Source organism: Polyodon spathula, chromosome 4, assembly GCF_017654505.1.
Source record: "Polyodon spathula isolate WHYD16114869_AA chromosome 4, ASM1765450v1, whole genome shotgun sequence".
Lineage (NCBI taxonomy): Eukaryota > Metazoa > Chordata > Actinopteri > Acipenseriformes > Polyodontidae > Polyodon > Polyodon spathula.
The window spans coordinates 95,496,696-95,515,038 of record NC_054537.1 but is presented as its reverse complement, the minus strand read 5'-3'; the positions used below and the strand labels follow the sequence as shown (position 1 = coordinate 95,515,038).

The 18,343-nt window shown below is 38.6% G+C and overlaps 1 protein-coding gene across 2 annotated transcripts in view; it reads right to left on the bottom strand.

Annotated features, from left to right (window-relative positions):
• trappc9 (trafficking protein particle complex subunit 9) overlaps nucleotides 1-18,343 on the bottom strand; it is a 370,303-nt gene that overhangs the window by 224,766 nt on the left and 127,194 nt on the right. For both annotated transcript variants that reach the window (XM_041249230.1, XM_041249231.1), the window contains 2 exons: nucleotides 16,533-16,685; nucleotides 3,085-3,209 (listed from right to left, as the gene is read on the bottom strand). In XM_041249230.1, the coding sequence (XP_041105164.1) occupies nucleotides 3,085-3,209; nucleotides 16,533-16,685 (278 nt within the window). The remainder of the gene's footprint in view (nucleotides 1-3,084; nucleotides 3,210-16,532; nucleotides 16,686-18,343) is intronic.

The following is an 18,343-nucleotide window of genomic DNA, read 5'->3' as shown; positions in this document are numbered from 1 at the left end:
CTGTAACAAGGCAGCTTGCTAATTTACACAGCAAAGCTACTGTACTTTACTAAGTACAGCATATGGTAAGAAACTACATAAGTTACATTTTTGTAATCTGAAACTAAAAATGACTTCTTCATTTCTTATGGTTTACATATAGCATTAGTTACAGACCAATGGCTCATTTAAACAATAAGCTTAATCATATGGTGTATTCCAATCCATACTCTAAGAAAACTGACAGTATGTTTGAAAATCCCGTGCAAGGCCCTGCTGAATGCAAGCTGCATTTGGACTATAAAAGTATGTTTCTTGAAGTGCTGCTCCACTCGCTCACTTCAATGGCTAGCCTGTGTGTGAAGCGTAACAGAGAAAAAATTGAATCTGAAGCGTAAGTGACTTTGTATCCACTTCTCACTTCAAACCAAACTCAAGAGGAGAAGCAAGGGTGACCACTGACTTCTGATAATCCCTGAGGGAATGCCAAAGAATGGGAGAAATAAGTGACATTTTATTTTGTTCCCAAAGCATCCCAGCTATGAAAATATGGCACGCTTTATATCTATAATATCTATAAGGGAAGAGGATATGATGAGGCAGCTTGATACAGTGCACAACACAAACATTGTTTAACCCACTCTCAAAATAAAATGTGACTTGACTTCTGTCTTGGGAATCAACAATACTACTCAATATTCCATCATTTTTTAGCAGAAGCAGTCATACAAGTACAATGCAAATGAGGATGCTATATTTAGTATAAAGAGATACAAAATAAGCTAATGAAACAAAAATGTGATTCAGAATAAAAGTACACCGCTGGGTTACAAAAATAAAGACAGCCGAGCATCCCTTCATATCGCTGTTGTGCAATGCTTGCTGGCGGCTGATGTAGCTGGTCCTCCGCTCCGCTCACCACCAGCAGCTACTGATGCCAGAACATCTCCTTATGGTCCTGACACAGATTGTGCAGGATTCAGCAGGCAGTAACAATTTAGGGAACAAACTCATGGTTCAGTTCAGTACGCTTCAGTAGCGTCTGCACCCTCCCTTTCAATATCACAAACGCCCATTCAATCACTACTCAGATTTGAACCAGTTTACTAGTAATAAAGATATACTCCCCCTCCCCCCCAGCAAACCAGATCTTTATTAACATTGGGGGAAAGTCCATTTTAATTCCCCGAGACAGAAATGTCTTGGATAAGAGTAAACACACATGTACACTGAGCCAATGGAGAGAAAAAGGCAGGTACGTTATTTAAGCAGTTGCTGTAACACATGGGGAAGTGTAATGCTATATTTTTTTCGGAGCCTGCTACTACACTTTAAGCCACTGTTTGTACTTTAAACCAGGTGGGATGCTAATAGCTGCTGCACAGAGAGTGAATCCTGTAGTGTAGATTCCACAAAACAACCCACAGCCAGCACCCATGAACCACACTCAATGTTTAAATAAGATATTCTTTCTGACAGAGATAGGATTTATTAATGCGCCACAGAATGGCAAATATGGGGAATTAATTTTGCATCAGCCAAGACATTAGTAAGCAGTTTATACAATACCCCCTCTCTCAGATATACCTCCTGTCACTACTCCTGTTCTCCACTCATGAACACTCAACACTGTGTGCGTGAAGGGTTCACCCTTGTATGCAGCTGTAACGAGACTCTATTGCTAATCAATCATTCAATTTGAGTCTGGGTACATGTGCACATGAACTCATTTCTACTCCCTGTGCTTCCATACTAATATCCATTCTAATCTGCACGTGAAGCAGTACCAAGGGGTGAAAATGGTTGCATTTAAAAAGTACCCTCTCCCTTTCTATTTGATATTCAAGTGATAACTACTGCTGTATTGAGCGTAAGAGGCAAACAGGTTTCCGAGAGGATATAATCCAAGACGAAGCTGAGGTAGTTTATAGCTATCAGCAACATCACTCAACAGAGGGAGTGAAAACAGCGTTGTGACAGGAGTCATGGGCTAGTACCTCTTTAAGGGCTCACACTGGAAATGTGTCCCAAGAAGAAAAAACATCTGCTAGTCAGCAGCTGAAAACACCATTAATCAACAAAAGGCTAAGATGGATTTACAGAATTTTATTTGAAATGCCCAGCTTCATAGACTTTTAAAGAGCAGCTTTCGACTATTATTTTGTTAATCAAAAGTGTTCTTTGCAATTCCACATCATGCTAACCTGCACAGGTTAAGGACCTGTTTATTATAATTGGTGTATATGAAACCTCACTTACCCTTCAAAGAAGTCCTACGTGCTCTTCTAGAAGGCAATAAAAGTGCTGATAAATACACTTCCTTCCTTAAAGCCACAGGGTACAGTCTTAAAAGCATCTTCAGGTCAGATCCTTGCCACCTCATTAGCACAGTGTGAGCAACTCAGTGGCATCAAGTGTGGAAGACAGTGGATTTCAACAGCTTAGCTTTGCGATTTTCACCCAAACTACATTAATACTTAAACCACAGCCATTCATTCAATTTATTTATTTATGCTATATGAAAAATGTAAATCATTTTTTATGGCTAAACAAAAACAATTTTCGTTTGTATGCACCACATGAAATGAGACACTCTGTTGTGGTACTGTGTGGACCCTCTTCACTTAAGCCTAGTGATGGAAGTCTATTGATTAACACAACTATTGATTCCTTTGCTACACAAGCTAAGGAATTAGAGGTCTTTAAAGAGGCCACAGGAGTTTGGTCAGGCAGAGACTGAATGCTAAAAGAAAGTAGCAGCAACCAGTAAGTGACTCCTGGAAAACCTTTTTAAAATTCTCAAGACTTTTTGTCTGTGAAGCAATAATCTGCAAATGGGAAACAGAACCAGATTGCTGGTAATAAAGAGTCAACAAAGTCAATGAAATTCACTGACACTCGATGCCCTTTATATTACATAAACCCTCACAGATGGGCATTTGCAGCATGCTTGCATTTCTTAGGAGTCCAGGTCTGAGTTCAACCCACAACAGAACCTGAATAATAAAAATCCTCTTCTGCTGCTAGCAGATCTGCACTGAATCAGGCCTGCACTGGATCAGTGTCTAGCCCTTGAAAGCCTGACAGGCAGCAAGCAGCTCCTACCTTGACGTGGTTATACTCTCCGCCCTTGCTGGACTCAGGAGGGTTTCCAGCCTTGCTCTCCGCTCTGGGTTTCAGGACCTGTCTGAGAGGGCTGGAAATGGGCAGTCCTGTCACGCTGATTCCATCTAAAAACACAAGTCAGGGTCAGGGAGACAGTTAGTGCCCACCTCAGGGAAGCTTCTCTGTTTAATTGTTAAGTTGATTCTAGAGGTGCAGTAGAGCACACTGGGCTTTGGGTCAAAGGAACATTAAAACTGAAAGCTGGTCACATTCCTATAAAGTAAATCACTTGTTTTTTTGTAGATGTTAACACTTTCAGACACACTGTGGTACCCATGCAATGCATGCTGTGATATTAAACGTGCTTAGAGCATATCTGAAATCAGCCCTTTGTCTCTTAAATACATTACACAGGGTACTTCAGACACGCAGCTCTTGGCTGTTGGGTATCTTATTGTCTATTGTCTCCCTCGAGGATGTGCTGGCACAGAGCACCAGCAAGACTGCATCACATGCTGCCACAGCAGGCAGGGTCTCTCAGTAGTGCTTATTGCTTCTTTTGGAAAACTTCTGTAAGCTTTAGCCATATCTGAGTGATTAAGCTAACCTCAGTTGTACTTCTCACATCTAAACCTTGAGTTGTGCTACAGCAGAGAGGACAAGAGAATGCTCTTTACAGATCCATACCACGCAGAGCTGCAAAAAGCCATTGCAGCAGGCTGCTCTTGGAGGAACAGTGATGGAGGAGGCTTCATTGAAAATGAAAAAGCTGTCACTGTCTGCTGCATGTGTATCTGGAGGGGTCTGGGCCTTGTCAGACCTCCAAGGAAAAGCAGGTGCTGCAGGAGTCTGTGTTGGGGGGGCAACTGTGGCCCACTGTACTGTCAATCAATGCTGTTGCATTTGTCTAGCATTTCTACATATGAATTAATATAACAACAAATTCATATTTTATAAATCCAAATAAGGAAAATAATTCACCAAAGATCCCCCCCCCCTCTCCCCCTCCCCCCAATTACCTAAAGCAGGTACAGTTTACACACTTTTGACATACAATTTTAACAGTAATGTTAATTAACAAGCCTATTTCACATCGAAATGACTTCTTAATAAAAAATAGTACTGAGTCATCATTATTATTAAAGAATCATAGCAAGAATAATGTGTCCCCATGTCACGAGCCGATCAGCAGTTATACAGTACCCTGCAGCATGTGTGCATGTGTATAATATTCTCTGACCAGGAGCAAAGATGTGGCACCTATTTGAGCTTATTTTCATAAATAAGTAAAGTCTTCTGTCAATAACTGCTTTGTCTCAACACACATTTGGATAGGATTTTCACTGGGTCCCAGACAAAAAACTGTAGTGCCTTAATCAGAGGACATGCCAAATCACCCAGCGCCCCCATCAATGAATAATCAACTCAATGGCAATCCCAGATAGGTCAATACTCCATTTATAGCTAAGGCAGCCCACTTAAAAACAAACATAAACCACCTTGCTGTAATAAAATAAAGATTACAGGCCTCACGTTCAGGCTGCAAACAAACACAACCAATTATTCCCTGACCTTTGTAGAATCCATCAAATACCTGCTCAGTCTTAAACTGTCAAATGACTATTCCCCATTTAAGATAAAACAAAATGACCATTTCTCATTGGGACTGTGTCGAAATCATAAAGCAATTGTGAATAATAAAACAAGGGGTTGACTCCGGTGACCAGATGTGGCAGGATGGCTGGTGGTGGTGACGTTAAACAAAATAAGGTAACAAAAAATGTTCTAATACACCAAAGAAAGACACAAACATAAAACGAGTGCCTATACCGATCACAATCCAGGTAGCAACGTCAACACTCTCTCTCTCATGAAGTGGTGGGCACCCCATCACACCAGGGTACTCGTTTCTACTTGCAGCAAAGGTGATGTTTTACAGCTAAAGTATGCTATATACATGCTGTGTGCTTTCTTATGTTTCAATTGATCTCTATTAACATGTTTATGTAATAAACAAAAAAGAGCAACAGATAATTCTATTCTGCCTTTATTACACAAACAAGTACCGAAAACACGTGCCAAAAAGTGTTATTCATTTCAACATCTGCCAGCTTTGCTTGGTTTTGGCTTGTTCGCCATTATTTAATACACCCATACAAATCAGCCTATACATCCTGTCACAATCCCAGCCATTACTTAATACACCCATACAAATCAGTCTATACATCCTGTCACAATCCCAGCCATTATTTAATACACCCATACAAATCAGCCTATACATCCTGTCACAATCCCAGCCATTACTTAATACACCCATACAAATCAGCCTATACATCCTGTCACAATCCCAGCCATTACTTAATACACCCATACAAATCAGCCTATACATCCTGTCACAATCCCAGCCATTACTTAATACACCCATACAAATCAGCCTATACATCCTGTCACAATCCCAGCCATTACTTAATACACCCATACAAATCAGCCTATACATCCTGTCACAATCCCAGCCATTACTTAATACACCCATACAAATCAGCCTATACATCCTGTCACAATCCCAGCCATTACTTAATACACCCATACAAATCAGCCTATACATCCTGTCACAATCCCAGCCATTACTTAATACACCCATACAAATCAGCCTATACATCCTGTCACAATCCCAGCCATTACTTAATACACCCATACAAATCAGCCTATACATCCTGTCACAATCCCAGCCATTACTTAATACACCCATACAAATCAGCCTATACATCCTGTCACAATCCCAGCCATTACTTAATACACCCATACAAATCAGCCTATACATCCTGTCACAATCCCAGCCATTACTTAATACACCCATACAAATCAGCCTATACATCCTGTCACAATCCCAGCCATTACTTAATACACCCATACAAATCAGCCTATACATCCTGTCACAATCCCAGCCATTACGTAACAGACATTGTGGCCCTTGGAGAGAGTCCAACGAAGAGCAGCCAGACTATTACCAGGGAAAGAGATAGGAAGACAGGCTGAAAGAACTGAATCTACTCAGCCTGGAACAAAAAAGAATCTGGGGGACATGACTGAAGTCTTTAAAACCTCATAAGCACTTCACAGTTAACCCAAACCAATACTGTAAACCGGAACCTGGGCCAGAGGACACAGTTGGAAATTAAGTGGTAGTGGACTTAGGATAGAAGAAATGAGACATCTCTTCACACAGAGAGGGGATGGAAAGCGTTACTGAGTCGTGTTGTTGAGGCAAAATCACTTGGATCCTTTAGGACCAAGTTCTTAAACTTAAACAGAAATGCCAGTGACAGCTTAATGTTTATTCTTCTGCCATCAAACCCAAATGAAGACTACAAGTACTGTACTACCCTAACCCTAACCCTAACACCTGCTACCCTTCTACTCACAGCATTATCATAATTAAATTAACAGCTCAAACTAAAATCTGTATGAACCCACACCACTCCAAAAAAACATGGAAACATGGTAATATGCATTTGTTTTTATTACAGTTCTATTGAATGTTGGTAAAGGATTTTGTCTATTCTTTTGTCAACGACAGACTACCCTGAAGCGCTCAGGAACATTATCTCTACACTAGTGACTAATGGTTCTATTAATGCCCTTGCTTTTTATAAAGGAAATTTCCATGTCCTGAAGTGATAATAAAATGATAATGTGAGGCACAAATGCAAGAAATAATGACAACATTAAATCAGATAGATCATCCCCTCTGCTAAAGCCATCAAGAAATATTTCACTGGCTCCCATTAGCTGTGTGCCAGGCTACAGCTCCTGATTAATAATGTGAGTGAGCAGTGTATGCAAGGAGAGGTCAGCATGCAATCTCCTGACTCTAGCAAAGCTTACATGCATGCAGTGAAGCACCCTCTGCGTCGCTTTGTGGCACTTCATATCAGTTTCTATCCATTTCTACCTTTCATCAACTAAAACTTTTTAAAAAAATGCATTATCAGTAATCCGTATTATCAGGAGTCTAAGTCAAATCCACACTGTCAGTTTGTATTGAAGTTACAGTAACACTGAAATTAAATTTCAATAACAGAACAATGACAAGTATTATACATTTAAAAAGTACTGTGCATTTTATTAAAGAAACGGTTGTAAGTGAACTTTTAAAAAGTATACATTACAAGTTGAAACAAGGCATTCTCAACATTAGGGTATTGTACATATCGGAAACGCTGACAACTTGAATCCACAGTTCGCTGTTCATAGGCCTATTATTGCATCCCGGTTTTTCAGAATGCATGACAAAGTGTTTGTGGGAATGTTGAAATCAACATCTTTCTTTTTCTTGAACGGTGGTGCATTATCCATGCTTTCAACACCTCCACTTTTGCATGAGCACTATGGCAACTCAAAATGCATCAAGCAGCACTAAAATACAGTACAGAGGCGCTAATCCCAATATCCTTTACACTTAGATGTTTGAACTAGGGCATTCCATTTTATTCCCATTTGGCTCCAAAATAATTCACACCAACAGAAAATTCATGTTAAGGGAATTTATAATATAAGAAGTGATTTACAAAAAACAACTGCTACATTTGGCCGGGACCTTGTAGAAAATTTGTACTGTGAGGAAATTTGTCTAATCCAAATTGTTTTAATGAGAATTGACTGTATATGTACCTCGAATAGAGCAACTAACCAAACAAGTCAAACTGTTGCTGCCCGATGCTGCAGCTTGAAAACTGGGAAAGCTCAGACCTGTTAAATTGTTCTGCAGCAAATTATATTTAAAGATTGCATATAGACATTTTAGTTACTACATCAATCATTAGAAGAACACAATTAATACATACTAAGAGGTGGCTGCCAATAATATTAAAATGTTTTTTTTTTAATTTATTTATTAACTTTCAAATGTATTTATTTAACTGAGTGGTTGTAAAAACAATTTCTTCTTAAAATACATTTGAGTGTGACTCAAGTATGACGAGGAGGAAATCTGGAACCCAGATCCCTTTTAAACTGTGTTTCATGCACCGCATTGCAAGAATAAGAAAGCACCTTTTTCTGTGGGACACCTATGTCACTTGTACTGCACCTAAAAGCAGGGGTTTTCAACCTTTTTTTGAAACTACACCCCCTTCTGTCTGGAGTTTTCAGCTCAAGTACCCCTTTACAATTTTCACTTGACTGAATGGTACCACAGTTTCAATAAATGGCAGAATATTCTAACACATTACTTTTTCCCCCTCTTTTTATTTAATGCATAATTTATGTCACAACAGTTTGAGACTGTCAGACTGCTGGTTTTGAACAGAATAACAAACAGTAGGCTTAATTCTTAAAACTTTTAATTTGTCTTTGGATGCACAATTAAAAGACAGTACTTGGGAATCTCTTTGGAAACACTCGTATTCACTTTCTATTCAGCAAAGTTATAAATAATACAAAACAGTCTTTGCTGTAAATGTTTTTCACTTTACCATTTCCTTACCATCTCAACAAAATTATGTGCCATTTACAATGTTTACAATATCAGAAAAATTTACCAAGATACAACTATAATAATTACCACTGCTAAACTTTTTTTAAGCCAACATAAAAATGATCCAAACAGATTCAGTAGAACTTTCTGCCGCTTTGCACTTTCTGTACTCTTGAACTTGTGTTTTCTTCCCTAATTGCTACTGCTGTTACTAAAAAAATGCAGCCACAATTAAAAAAAAAAAAAAAAAAAAATACTGTCAATGTATGAGTATTGTGATTATTATTCATGTTTACCAGAACATTTATACTTCTAAAAAATGCTGAAACATTGGGCTTCACTGGTTTAGTATTCAATGATACAACAAGCTGAATACAGTGAAGTTAATGAGCAGCACAGTGCTCTCCATAGGCAGAATCACCAGAACCCTGCTACACCCACCCATACCAGTGGAAATCCAGTGAAATCGGAATCACACATGCGTACAGGTGGAAGGTACGGCTGTGATAGATTCTGGGTTTTTTTTGTTTGTTTCTCATCTGCGGTTCACTTTGAGTTGCTAAGCAAAAGCAAAATATTTATGCGCAGTAGTTTAGAGATAATATATAATATAATATATATATATATAGCAAATTATATATATATATAATATTATATTATATATATAATATATATATATATATATATATATAGATATATGGGGGATACTATCAATTCAAGATCATTCTTTTTAACTTGCATTTCTGAGTCATCCTGCGTACCCCTATGACCCTTACAACAGAAGAGTGCAGTATAAGATGGGGATGAAAACACGTTAACGGAAGAACAGGAATAACGGTGTGTTTTAAGCGTTGGCTTGTCTGTCACGTCATATTCTACCCCTCTTGCATGTGCCTCCTCATTACACACAAATAGTCGCTAACATGAACTTCTCTCATGCTTTCTATGAGACCCGTTGCTAGGACTACAGAACACAGGGTTTCTGAAAAGGACAGGATGATGGCTGGCTATTATATAATACTTTTATCCCATCAATTGAAAATTCAGATTTAATTGAATGCCCTTTTTATAACACTAGTTCTGTATTTTATCCAATCATGTCTACTTCTGACAATTGTCCTGCGTTATTGTTGTCCAACACTGGAACACATTTCTATATATTTGAATGTGCATGTACAGCAAGGACCAGACCTGTCTAGACAATAAATTATTCCTGGGGTAAGGTCAGTTATATTGCAGGTACGGTACAGCAGCATGCACTCTGGAGATACATAATCCTTTCACTGGATATTTCAGTAGAACCTGTCATACCCAGCTTCACTGGTTCCAGGGGTCCATCGGATATGTAGAAAGGATTCGTTTTACTTTATTAACGTCTAGGCAGTATACATTAATAATGTCAGTTATATCAGTGTGTCTAAAACACCAAAGTATGATACTGTCAGTGTACTATTCAAAGAAATCCAGTGAATATTATTGCAAAACAAGGCATTGTAATATAGTATTTGGCAATTTACAAAACAGCATTTCAAAACCAGTTCTTACCGTGCTTTCTCAGTCCATGCACAAGTAATCGGACTGTATTTTTTGCACCTTGCATTTTAACCCAAGACAAAAACAATGACAACAGTTTAATTGCGTGTATATATATACACACACAAAGTCAGCAGAGAAACAACAGCTTATCCTACAGCGCTTTGCAATATTCAAAAGGAACACCCCAATAATGTGAGAAACGCAACTTAAATTATACAAAAAGGATGTAAGGAGAACTCAGTCAACTGGATCGAGATCGATGAAAGAGTAAAGTTCAATGAACGCTGAACCAATAACACTGATGAAATGATTTGGACTGCTGGCACTGATCAAATTTAAAGCAAGACTTCCAATATACTGAGCAAGACCAGGTTGCCTAAGCAGGAGCACAGGCAATCTTACAGCAAGCCAGCCTCTGACGGGACTGGATCACAGATGACAACTTAATCATACCCCAACAATAGAGTATTCCACACTTCAACTAAAAGAGACTATACGTGGGAATGTGATAACTGTATAAGCAGAGAGAGAGAGAGAGAGAGAGAGAGTTATAAAGTACAACAGGGTGTGACCATGTCGCTGTACCGCATAAACCAGGGCCAGTGTAACAGCTGTAGTGTATACACCATGTTATATAACCATGTTGTGTTATTATTGTGTATTAGTGAACTCACTTTGCTAAAATGTATAGACTATATAACTGTTGTGTTGTTATTGTGTACTGTGTATTAACTCATTTTGATAAAATGTATAGACTTTATAACCGTATTGTATTATTGTGTATTACTGGACTCATTTTGATAAAATGTATAGCTTATATAAATGTGTTGTTATTGTGCATTACTGAACTAATTTTGATCAAATGTATAGACTATGTAGCCATGTTGTGTTGTTTAAAATGTAAACACTATATAAACGTGTTGTGTTGTTTAAAATGTAAACAATATACAAACGTGTTGTGTTATTTAAAATGTAAACACTATATAAACGTGTTCTGTTGTTTAAAATGTAAACACTATATAAACGTGTTGTGTTGTTATTGTTCGACCGGGTTTCATTTTCTGGATCTCGGGCTTGGTTGAAGTAATTGTTTTGAGAATGCAATTGTTACTGCAGAACACTATCATTCTAAAATACAACATCCCTAAAGGACTTTACGGGTTCAATGAATCAACAAGACAATATTAACAAACATGTCCTCACCCAAAACAAGTGTAAATTAGACTGACAGTATCAGTAACATGAAACAGCAAATCAGCATGCCCTGCAGTACAGTACAGCCACAGTATGTGCATACACATTTAAAATAACCTTAGCAGGGAGTGCGCAGGGACTACACCTAGTATCTTCAAATAACCAAGACAGGATGAACATAACAGAAATCATGGAACCACGCGACCACAACAAACAACTTGAAATCAACTGGAAAAGCCAAACAGCAATATCAGCTGGACAGAGCCGACACAGCGTGACAGGAACGACACTGAAAGGAGGATCCATAGAAGGCAGATGGATAAAGTTCAGATACCATGCTGGAAATGCAGGACCAATCCCTACCAAAGACACGCTCTCAGCCACTGAGGAAATCTAGAAAGAACTGGGCAGAATCATGGCAAATTAAATTCAATGTCAGCAAACGTAAAGTGTTACATGCAAGTCACACAAAGGTAGGATCCAAATACCAAATTGGGGGTAGAGAACTGGAACAGGCTCCCCAAGAGAAAGACCTTGGTGTAACAGACTCACTGTCAGCAAGCAGACCAGGGATGGAAATAACACTCCTACTGCACAGAAGTTTCAAACGTTCCAGGCGGTTAGGATGAGGCTATATTAGGCACTTGTGGTCACCGCAGTACCAAAGGGACACTGTAGCAATGAAGAGAGTCCGACGAAGAGCAACCAGACTAATCCAAGGGCTTCAAGGAATGAGCTACGAAGACAGGCTCAAAGAACTGAATCTGTTTAACCTAAAACAAAGATGAGTTAGAGGCACATGATTGAGGTCTGTACATTTTTAAAAAGGATTCAACATAGTTAACCAATACTTTAAGAGCAGTACAGAAACCAGGAGCAGAAACCGGTTCAGTGTAAGCTGCTGTGAGCACACGCAGCTGAACTGCAGTAGTACTGCTTTATCTAGAGAACACAGGCACACAACAAAATAGTTTACCTTTAAATCAGAAATGTGTCAACACAAATTAGAATACTGCTACAAAGAAATACAGCATCATAGATTCAGAAGCCTTTCCATACTGCCAGCTCAATGCAGAAACTCCGTAGTATGATTATAGTGCTCCAGTTGTGGTGTTTTGTTTGTTTTGTTTTTTAATAAATTAATTATAAATGTTTGTGTTTTATCAGAACAAATATATTAGTATAGGTTATTATAGGTTAAAAATATATACACAGAAAAATCTCACTGAAACATAATAGCCCAATAGTCCTCTTCCCCTGGTGCAGAAGGCAGCCTCCCTCTGGTAAATAACTATGCTGCTCACTCTAGAACATTCATTTCCAGTTTTATAAGAGGGAATAGCACATTAAATTTCCAGTTTTATAAGAAGTAATAGCACATTCATTTCCAGTTTTATACGAAGGAATAGCACATTCACTTCCAGTTTTATAAGAAGGAGTAGCACATATACGTCCAGTTTTATAAGAAGGAATAGCACATTCACTTCTAGTTTTATAAGAAGGAATAGCACATTAATTTCCAGTTTTATGTTTCATGTTTAACTAGGCACAGAATTGTTTATACAGCTCTTTTATAGATCAGATAAAGGCTTTCCAAACCAATTCTGCAGTGCATGACCTCACTCAAGTGATAAAATTACCAGCCCACTGAAATCTCAATTCTCTGTTAAGAACAAATATAGAGCTAATGATGATCTTTTTTATTGTAGTTACTTTTTTATCCAGATTTTTTTTCATCTTATTGTTTTTTTGTTTGGTTGTTTTTTTTTTTTTTTTTTTATTATTCTCTATTTATAAAATTTACATTTTAACATTTATATTCCAGATTGAATGATTGTATTCCACATACTTTGCTATTCATAATTCTGCTATCCAGAATGTGCATGGAATGCTTTATTCTATTGCCTGCTTTTGTTGTACGTGCTGGTGTATATGACACCATGTGTGAACAGCTTGTTGGCTACAATGTGTACTGTTCAATTGCATGGGTATGCATGTTCAGTACAATATGTGTCATTATGCTGTCTGGTCTGTATGCTTGCTTGTCACTGTGTAAGAGAAGCCCTATGTGAAAGTGATTCCTGCACTTGAAAATTGCAGAGGTGTGCAATTCCAGTGTCAATCATTGTATGAACAGAATATCAGTGTGTAGATGGGAGTGTGGAACAGACTGCATCGTCAACATGTGTGTATGTATTAGGGTGTGTATTATACATATCTGATAGATATGACATTGTATTTACAGTTGCCAGACATTTCTTGTAGCATATCTCTCTCTCTCTCTCTCTCTCTCTCTCTCTCTCTCTCTCTCTCTATATATATATATATATATATAGTATACAAATAAAGGATGTCTTTTTATGCTGCACTAATATCATTCAAACTGTTTTGCAAACACTGTGCTTATTTCTCATGCAGCTAAAGTACTCTCATGTAGCTACATTACTCTCATGCAGCTACAGTAATATACTCATTTAGCTACAGCACATTACTCTCATGCAGCAACAGTGCTCTCATGTAGCTACAGTACTCTCATGCAGCCACAGCACATTACTCTCATGCAGCTACAGTACTCTCATTTAGCTACAGTACAGTACTCTCATGCAGCTAAAGTACTCTCATGCAGCTACAGTACAGTACTCTCATGCAGCTACAGTACTCATGCAGCTACAGTACAGTACTCTCATGCAGCTAAAGTACTCTCATGCAGCTACAGTACTGTACTCTCATGCAGCTACAGTACTCTCATGTACAGTACAGTCTCTCATGCAGCTACAGTACTCATGCAGCTACAGTACAGTACTCATGCAGATACAGTACTCTCATGCAGCTACAGTACAGTACTCATACACCTGTTTCTCTTCCACATCACTAATGAAAGACAGATGTTTTAATACACAGAGCATGATAAAAGCACAGTATGTTGCTCAGTGCATGCTAATAAATAAATACAAGTGGATTGCTGTTACACAGTAGATGCTATGTATTGTGGCAGCAGAAAACACCTGGTTCCCCATGAAGTCTGTCCTTACACTGATCTCTACAGTACATCTAACTGCAGAGCACTGGGAATGTGCAGAAACACCATAGTTGACTTTAAGGACAAATCTTTGAAGCTTATAGTACTGATACATTATGTTACTTATGTGTGTTTAGGTTGTTCTCTCCAAATATCAGGCAAAGTGCCCCATGTTAAGAGTGGGAAAATAAGAAACAAACTCATGGAAAAGTAGGTGCTACTGCTTGATAGATTCTGCAAAGGAATGCCGAGAGTCCTGTGAAGAAAAAAATATTTGAACAGGACAGGACCCATCAGTATAATGAAAAAGTCACCTTTCATCAACTGTATACTATGGACATGTACAAATGTGAGTGTGACATGCATATGGATACATTCATCTTCATAGCACCAGACTCTGACACTTGTCAAGGAAATTCATGGTTAAATTCATTTTAATATAAGCATTTCCCAGAGATTTAGTTGTGTGACATGCTGTGGTGATTGGGTTGTTAACACCGATTCCAGAACATTCTTAACCAAATCTACTTCATAGCTGATTAGATAAGGCACAGGCCACAAACTGTTAACTCTTTGAAGCTCGCCTTCCAAAATGCTATCTGATTGGCTGGTCTCCTAAGGTGTCATAAAACTTACCAAGCAAGCTAAATTGACAGTGCAGTTGTACCATTATTGTGTTAAAAGTTTGTTAAAATGCTTTAAGAATCATTTTTAATTACATAACTTGTGGACAAAAGTTTAATAGTTATTTTAAGTAAGTTTCACAATAAACCTGAAGGGTTTTAAAAAAATATTATAAACTAATAACTATTTTTCAATACTATCCTTTGATTGTATTATGATGTGTTTTATATGCTTGTAATCGTAATTTTGTATAGAGAATGAAACTAAAATTTGTATGCTTCTCTAATGAATGTAACTATTGAATAGGAGGTTTAAATGATAAATGTAAAATCCTTGGATAACAAAATAGGCAGACACGTTTCTAACACACCCTTTTTGTGTGACATGCAACTGTCTATCAATGGAACCAATGGAAGGACCGACAAAGACTTCTTTGCAGTACAAGGGAACACTTATACATGGTGTTATTTAAACTCAACACAAGGATTTTCACTCTCTCTGGACTCTCTGGATGCTCTGGATTCGCGCTCTTTGGCTTCGCTCTTTCTTCAAAACGTCGCTCTCAATTCATCAAACTCTGAAGTTCTTCAATGAAGACGCAATGATGCAATCTTCAAAGCTGTCCCGGAGTAGATAGGCTCCCTCCAGAACAGCGAAAGCTTTTGCCTACAGACTTCACGGAGATACTGCACTGTGCATGTTAAGAAGATAAATCCCAGATATACAATGTAAATATGCATGACACACTCTCAATAGCACAGCAAACCGCACAAATCTGAAGAGCTGTTTTCTAAAGTTCAACATGCGTATGGGTTCTAACACTATATCCTTATTTCCAAAGGTATACTGTACACCCCCCGAGGGGCAGATAAGAAATCACTTCATGCTTCTCCTCATGTACTGCCAATTTCACAACCAAACGTCACACAGGAAGTGGTTTGTTAAAAAGTTTAAATGTGTAAGCTTTGCTACCCTTGTAAAATCTGCCCTTACAGTGGCAGCTCCCATTAGTGCCACGTCCTTCAGTGTGCTCCTCATGTGTAACAGCTCACAGCTCTGAGTGCCTCTCATCAGCAGGCAGCCGTGCCTGGGAGATGGCTCAGGGTGTTCTCCTTGACCCTCTCCGCCAGTAAGTAGAATGTACTCAGGCATGCAGATTGTTGAGCAGGCATTCCTCTGGGGGTGTTCTGGGGTGGCTTGTGTCCATTCTTTAGCAACATCAATGAAGCACACATTGCAAGCAAAAGCCTTAAACTCAAGTGAACCTGCTGTGGGAGTCTAGCATATTTTAGTTTACAGAAGTGCTTTTTATTTCTGCGCCTAGGCTCCTTAACAAAAAGCAAACCCCACTGAGCTGACATGTATTTCATAAGTGTATCTTTTTAAGTATATTTAAATGATATTCTGATACTGTACAACAGCACTGCCAACCCTGGTTACTATGTAATAATGTGGGACAATTAACAGTAAGTGAGAAGGTTAAAGGATATATCTGGGTAACTGTATGCTACATAAAACAACTACACATACTGTACATAAAAAATATTGTTTTGTTTTTTGGACACTCCCAGAAAGCAGGGGCTAAAGCAGGATTCTCACCATCGTTCAGGTCCTGCAGCAGGTTCTCCTGGCCAGAGAAGTCCAGCTTCACCTTTATGTTCACAGTTAAAGTGGCCACCTGACCTGGCTTCAGTGGAAACTGAGACAGCGTGTCTTCCAGGCTCCAGCTGAGGAACTCGCCAAACAGCTTCTCTGTTCACAGGAGACAAGCAAGTATGTTAAAAAGAAATCATTCAATACAGTAGAACCTCAGAGTCCCGAACACCCTGGGAATGGAGGTTGTTCGTAGTTCTGAAAAGGAATCACATTTCTAAAATAAATTTACAATCACAGTGTCTTGTGGCAGCATTATGACATGAATGACAGAAGATTGCACAATGTGTAACTTTGCGATCTTCAATACTTTTAATAGTCTGCTTTTGTAAACTGCCCCCAAATAAATCAGCAGCAGTAACATGAGTGCAGCAACATTACATAAACCCAAATAATACCATCTTCAGTATGGTAATAGCAATGGGGGTCTGCAATGATCTTGCAAGGGATCATCTTCAGTAGGGAATAGCAATGGGGGTCTGCAATGATCTTGCAAGGGATTTACTTAACATTTGTATTATGTTTGTTCTTTTAAAGATAGAATTTTAGTGGTATCTTGATTTGAGAGGCAAATGACCTGATCTCACACAATGCATAATGTTTTGAATGGAAATAAAAATTGCTAATACACAGGTACACAAAAAATAATAAAAAAATTACCAACTAAATTTGTCTGGTGGTCTCAGCGTTACCCCAAGTAAACATCAGTGCACATTACAGAGTCTGCCAGTATTTGCCAGAGAGAAATGTAGGATTATTTATAAAGCTATGAAGGAAGCCTGATCATAACCAGCAAGCACTAAACTTATGAGTAAAATAAGAGCGAGATGAATCCCTCTGCTAAAACCCTAACAGAGCACCCTTTTAGGGGTCAGGGGTTTATTATTCCTCTTCTTTCTACAGACAACAAGGGCAAGCATGCTTGCAAGATGATTCCAGTAGCAACTTAACATCAACAACATTACCTGCTAGCCTACTGGTTTGTTAAATATCCTTTGAAGTAGTTAGCTTCCAAAACAGGAGGGAAAGAACAGGATATTAAAACTACAATTAGACCCCCTTGATCAATGGCAGAAGCTCTGCTGACAGCGAGAGCTTAACCACAGGGGACGTTCTGTCTGACTCCACGTCGTCAGACGGGAACGCCACCTCCTCCTCAGACACGTCAATGGAGAGCATGGCATCCTGCTGCCAATCTGTGCTCGTAGCCCCCCGTGACCCCAAAAGGACAGGCGGGGCAGGCGGTGCTGAACGCTGACACACCGAAAAATATCTTATTCAGCTTTTGGGTCTTTAGGAGGTAACTACCCATTCGGCAATGGTTACAATTCATACATAGGAAGGAATCCTTTTTATGAAGTAGTTTCCATGATTAAATCTGTTACTTACAGCACCGAGCCATCATTCTTTTTCATGCCTCTTAAGTTAACCATAGCTTTGCACCATTTGCCAAAGCCATTTTTAATACATTAAAATACTGTCCGCTTTGCAATAAACACTGACAGCAGAGTGGCTTCAAACAACATTAAACATTTCTCAATATATAAACACAGTGTACATTTTCCATGATTAGTTAAGGTAATTCAATGTAATAATGTTAATGCAGCAATCTGAGGTGGCACACATTTTCTTAGACAAAATATATTTAACAGAGCAGAAGACTAACCTATGTGTACCTTCTTAAAAATTAAAAAAACAAGCAAAATAAATATTTTGTTTTGACATATCCCTGCCCTTAGCCTCGCTATCCCATTCAG